A 5,251-nucleotide genomic window follows, 5' to 3' on the forward strand; every position below is an offset into this window, starting at 1 on the left:
ACGACGACCCCCACCCCCACCACTAAAAACACTACGTCCACCACCACCACTACAACCACCACCACCACTACGACCACCACCACCACTATGACCACCACCACCCCCACCACCAATGCAGGTGAGTCTTCCTCCTTGGTGGCACCCCTTAGCCACGTCCCTACTCCCTGACCTCCCCACCGCACCCCAAGAATTCTCCAGGTGGCTTCGCCCTCCTGGGGTTGCTCCGGGCTGTGTCACCCACGTCTTGGCGTGCCTCTTCCAGGTCAGTGCGAGAACGGGGCCACGTGGGACGGCATCAAGTGTATATGTCCCGGCGGGTTCTACGGGGAGCGTTGTGAGATGGCCATCTGCCTCAACGGTGGCACCTGGGAGAACGGCGTTTGCCTCTGCACCGAAAATTTTGAGGGTGCTGAATGCCAGTACGCCAAGGAGGTCATCGAGTTGAAAAATGGTAGGCAACCATCCCAACCTGGGGTCCTTCTGTGGGATGTGGAAGCCAGGATGTGGGCTGAGGTCACCTGAGAGGAACCAACCTGGAAATGGGGGCCACTATGGTGGGACCGACCTGGGAATGAGGTTGGGTCACCTCATAGGGACCAACCTGGTGCCCTGACTAAGGGCACTGAGGGTGGGACGGGGACGCTCCAGTCCATTGCTTACGGGTCTCCTTCTGCTTGGTGAAGTGACGGTGAACGCAACGGTGGAGATGAAGACGAAGGTTGACAACAGGAATTTCACAGAAGACCTGAAAAATAAGTCCTCTCAAGCTTTCAAGGACTTTGAGAAGGAGTTCAAGACGAAGGTCAGGGCACAGCGATGCCGGGGCCGTCCACGTGCTGGAGCAGCGCCCTTTGGGGGGCTCTTCGGGGCAGGACGGGGCTGGTGCCCGGATCTCCCCATGGTTTCTCCTTGTCTTCCAGATGAATGACGTTTACAAGGACATACCGGGCTACCAAGATGTGGTGATCTACGAACTGACGTGAGTGTCCACCAGGGGTTGGGTGGTGTGTCCTCATGGGGTACTCCATCTGCTCTGGTGTGGGGATTTGGGGTGAAGGCACCTACAGGGGTCAACTCTGTAGGTTGGGGCAGCCTCAACGCTCCAAGTTCTGTCCCTGGAGCTCCTCCAGGATGGTCCAAGCCCCACGTAACAGCGACCGCACTGTCCCTCCGCACCGGGGGACCCCAAATTTGTCCCAGTTGGGTCTCCTGCAGTGCGGCCATGCTGAGCCACCACTGCCCCTTCTTCTCGCAGCCAGGGCAGCATTGTGGTGAACTACACGGTCCTCCTGAAGGTGATGGCCAACACCAAGGTCAACGAGACGGTGAAGACCATCTCCCAGAGCCTTGTCAACGCCCTCACCAGCAACTCCAACTGCAGTGAGAGCTGTGAAGGAAGCAACTGTGAGTGACACTGGTGGTCGCCCCCCCCAATGCATCAGTTGGCACCAGGGCAAGGTCCTTACTGGTGGGGGTTGAGCCCAAGGGCCACCACCAGCAGTTGCTTTCTCCATTCCAGGTGACTTCTGCTTCAACCCTAACTTCACCAACGTTGCTGGCTATGGCGTGGAAGAGGTTGAAACAAGTAAGTGAGCCCATGGGACGTTTGGTCCCCACCTCAGGACCCCCTTTGAACCCCATCTCTGCTCACCCTGAGCCCTTCACCTCCACCCTTAGACCTGTGCGACGCCCTTGTTGAGGAGGACCTCAGGATCCACTACACCCCAGTCGTCACCGCCACCGGTGTCCTCTGCATCACCAGATGTGACAAACGATCCGCTGACCCTTACGTCTGCGTCCACGGCAAATGCACCTTGAAGCGCGCGGGACCAGAGTGCGAGTAAGCACCTCCTTGTGCATCCAACCCCCCTTCTGCCCCCAAATATGCTCCTCTGGGTTTGGGGTGAGGCCGGCATGGTTCTCACCACCTGGACGTCCCCACCAGGTGCTCGGACACGGCAGCGTTCTGGTACCAAGACAGCATCTGCAGCTCACGGATCAGCAAGATCGGGGTGGCCGTAGGGGTACCGATGACCGTGTCGGTCATGGCCATCGCCATCTTCACCGTCTTTTTCATGCGGGCTCAGAGGCAGAAGGAAGTGTACAGGTAAGTGCATCGCCGTGGGGGGTGTGGGGATGTGTGTGTTGGTCCCATAACTTCTCATCTCCCTCTGTCCCACCACGCAGGGAGAAGTTGAGCTCCCGCATGGACCTCTATTGTGATGCAGATGAAAGCTGGACCAGGTCTGAGGGCTTTGCCATCACCAACCATGCAGCCACAGGGGAAGGTAACGGGGATGTACAGCGGTGGGTTTTGGGGGTGTTGGGGGACTCATGGAGCCACTGGGGGTCCACACCACCTCTCTTTCCCCTCTCCTCTGCAGGCTCAGAGACCTCCAGCGCCACCTCTGTCCACCTGGAGAAGGTGGACACCACACAGAAGGTGGGTGGACATCCCCAGGACCCCGACGCTGTTCGCCATTGCGGTGGGGCCAACTCACCACACCCCCATCTCACCCCCATCTCTGCTTCCTCTCCAGATCCAGATCCAACGACCGACCGTCATCATGCCCTGAGTGGAGCCACCCAAGAGGCAGCAGCAAGCAGAGGAGATGGTGGACACACGGGGTTGGGTGGGGGGTTTTGAGATGACAAACAAAGAATCCACCCTCCTCTTCTTCCCTGTGTGGCTGTTTACAACAAGACTTTCTATAATTTAATAAAACACTAATTTTACTGTCACCTGCCCATTTCCGCATACCGTCGGGGACACGTGAGGTGGTGCCCGTGGGGCGGAGGTGGCCTCGGTTGAAGGTCACAGCTCTGCAGTGGGATGCAAATGGCACCAAAACCACCTATGAAGCAGAAAGGGAAAAAGTTTGGGCTGCGTTAATTGCTGAACGAGCAATTAGGAATTGTCACCTGCTCGCCCCAAAGGTGCAAGTCCAACAGGTGACGCACATGGGAGAAAGTAATAGTTCCCACCCTCGGGGTTAAATATCAGCCCAGAGGTTCATCCACACCTCCTGTCCGTGGGGAAGGGGACAAAGGGCTGTGGGGTGGAGAGCAGCGGTGGTGGCTTTGGAAGGGGACGACACATGGAAGGGGTCCCAAGGTGGTGCCATCCACAGACAGTGTGAACATGGAGGGGGTCCCAAAGCGGTACCACCCATTGATGGTGGGACCATCGAGGGGGTTCCAAGGTGCGACCACCCATTGATGTTGAGAAAATCAAGGGGGTCCCAAGCTGGGAGGGCAGCGGTGGTGGCTTTGGAAGGGGATGACACATTGAAAGGTTTCCCAAGGTGGTGCCACCCATGGATGGTGAGAACATGGAGGGGGTCCCAAGGTGGTACACCCCACGGATGATGAGAACATGGAGGGGGTCCAAGTTGGGACCATGCAGAGATGGTGAGAACACTGAAGGGGTCCCAAGGAGGTAGCACCCACACATGGTGAGAACATCAAGGGGGTCCCAAGGTGGTACCACCTACAGATTGCGAGACCATCCGGGGGTCACAAGTTGGGACCACCCACGGATGGTGAGAACATGGAGGGGGTCCCAAGGTGGGACCACCCATTAATATTGAGAAAAATCAAGGAGATCCCACGGCTGTACCACTACGGATAGTGGAACCATCAAGGTTGTCCCAAGACGGTACCACCCGCGGATGGTGGGTTGTCACCTCCCTGGGGTCACCACTGTTCCCACGGAGGGGGATGGGGAAGGCGGAAGCGTGCCCAAGCTCGCGTGCCATGGTTTGGGCCCTGGGCCAAATTCACACCCTGCCCTGACCCCAGTGCTAAAATTAGCCATGTATTTATTTTATTTTTTTTTTTTTTTCCCCCATCCTATGTCACCCGGCAGCTGGGAAGTGTGCGTCATGTGGGGTGGGGTGGGGAGGGGACAAAGTCCAACTGCTACCTCAGGGGTGTGGGCAGGTGTGGCCCCAAGTCCTCCCTGGCAGATCCTGCTGTGGGGCAGGAGGGTCGCCCTCCATGGGTGATGGGGTCCCGTGGGTGGTGGGGGTCCCGGGGGGGCGTTGTCCCCAAAAAGGGGGGATTCACCCCAAAAAAAAGGGGTGGTAACAACCTCTTGCCCCTTCCCCAAGTCTACACCAGAGGTCTTCCCAGTACAAACCAGTGTCACCAGAGCCTTTCCAATGTCTTTATTGGAAGAAAAAAGGGGTCCAGCCCCAGTTTGGGTATTTTTTTGGGGGGTGGGGGGTGTGTCACACGTGAAGTGAGGTTGGAGGGGAAGGAAAGTGGGGACATGACCTTGGAGGTGGGGGTGGTCATGGCCCGAAAGTGCCAATGGATGCGAGGTTGTGACCTGTCCGGCGATGACAATTAGTGAGGTCACCACCCAACAAACAAACAAACAAACAAAAAAGGGGGTCGTGACCTGGACGTGGGGTCACGACCCTCAAAAGTGCTGACAAGAACAGGATGAAGACCCCTGGTGTGGGGTCAAAGTCGTGTCCCCCTCTCCCACGGAAGAGGGTCCGGACTCTCCCACAGCGCTGGGGCAGCCCCATCCTGCCAGTGATGTCCACGGAGGGTGGTGGTGGTGGTCATGGTGGTGGTGGGGTGGAAATCATCATCCTGGTGTCATCCCCCCCCACCACCCCACCATGGTTCAGAGCTGCGTGGAGAACTTCTCCGGTCTCGGGACCTGGAACTGCCGGGATATGGGGTGGGGGGCGGGGGAGAGAAGAAATAAAGAGGGTGTCATCAGGAATTGGGGTGTCCCCACTGCCCTGTGTCCCACCAGGGTGGGATGGGATACTCACCTGTGCTGACGTGTTCACGGACTCAAGGTCAACCTGGAAATTGTCCGTGGGCTGAGCGCCTGTGGGATGAGGGGGGTCAGCAGGGGTGCTCGAGGTGGGGATGGGGGTCACAAAGCGGTTCCCCCCAACCCCATGGGGTCACTGAGGACCCCCCCACCCACACACCCACCTCTGTTCTGGAGGGTGAAGCTTCCCGGAAGGCTCCACATCTCAGGCATGTCCTCGTACCACTTCTGCTTCATCGCCTTCTGCATGCTGGAGACAAGGGGTGGGGGATACACGTCAGGTGGTCACCACCAGCAGGATGGTCCCTTGCATGGACCCCCCACCAGCTCCTCCACCTGCCCCCCACAAAGGCCCAAGGTGTCCCCTCCCACCACCATGGTGGACCACGCTGCCCATCCAGGATGACAAACATCTTGCATCACACATTTCAAAATATATCTATATCTCAATTG

The 5,251-nt window shown here is 58.0% G+C and overlaps 1 protein-coding gene across 1 annotated transcript; it reads left to right on the forward strand.

The window, feature by feature from the left end:
* The first annotated feature begins 87 nt into the window (after nucleotides 1-87).
* On the forward strand, nucleotides 88-2,576 carry MUC3A (mucin 3A, cell surface associated). The gene is given in 12 exon segments (XM_009886621.1): nucleotides 88-118; nucleotides 263-451; nucleotides 684-802; nucleotides 921-979; nucleotides 1,058-1,147; nucleotides 1,256-1,404; nucleotides 1,520-1,585; nucleotides 1,678-1,840; nucleotides 1,946-2,107; nucleotides 2,188-2,288; nucleotides 2,385-2,443; nucleotides 2,541-2,576. Coding segments are annotated over 12 exon segments (1,224 nt in total).
* Nucleotides 2,577-5,251: the final 2,675 nt, after the last annotated feature.

Source organism: Charadrius vociferus, unplaced genomic scaffold (assembly GCF_000708025.1).
Source record: "Charadrius vociferus isolate BGI_N301 unplaced genomic scaffold, ASM70802v2 scaffold3550, whole genome shotgun sequence".
Taxonomy (NCBI): domain Eukaryota; kingdom Metazoa; phylum Chordata; class Aves; order Charadriiformes; family Charadriidae; genus Charadrius; species Charadrius vociferus.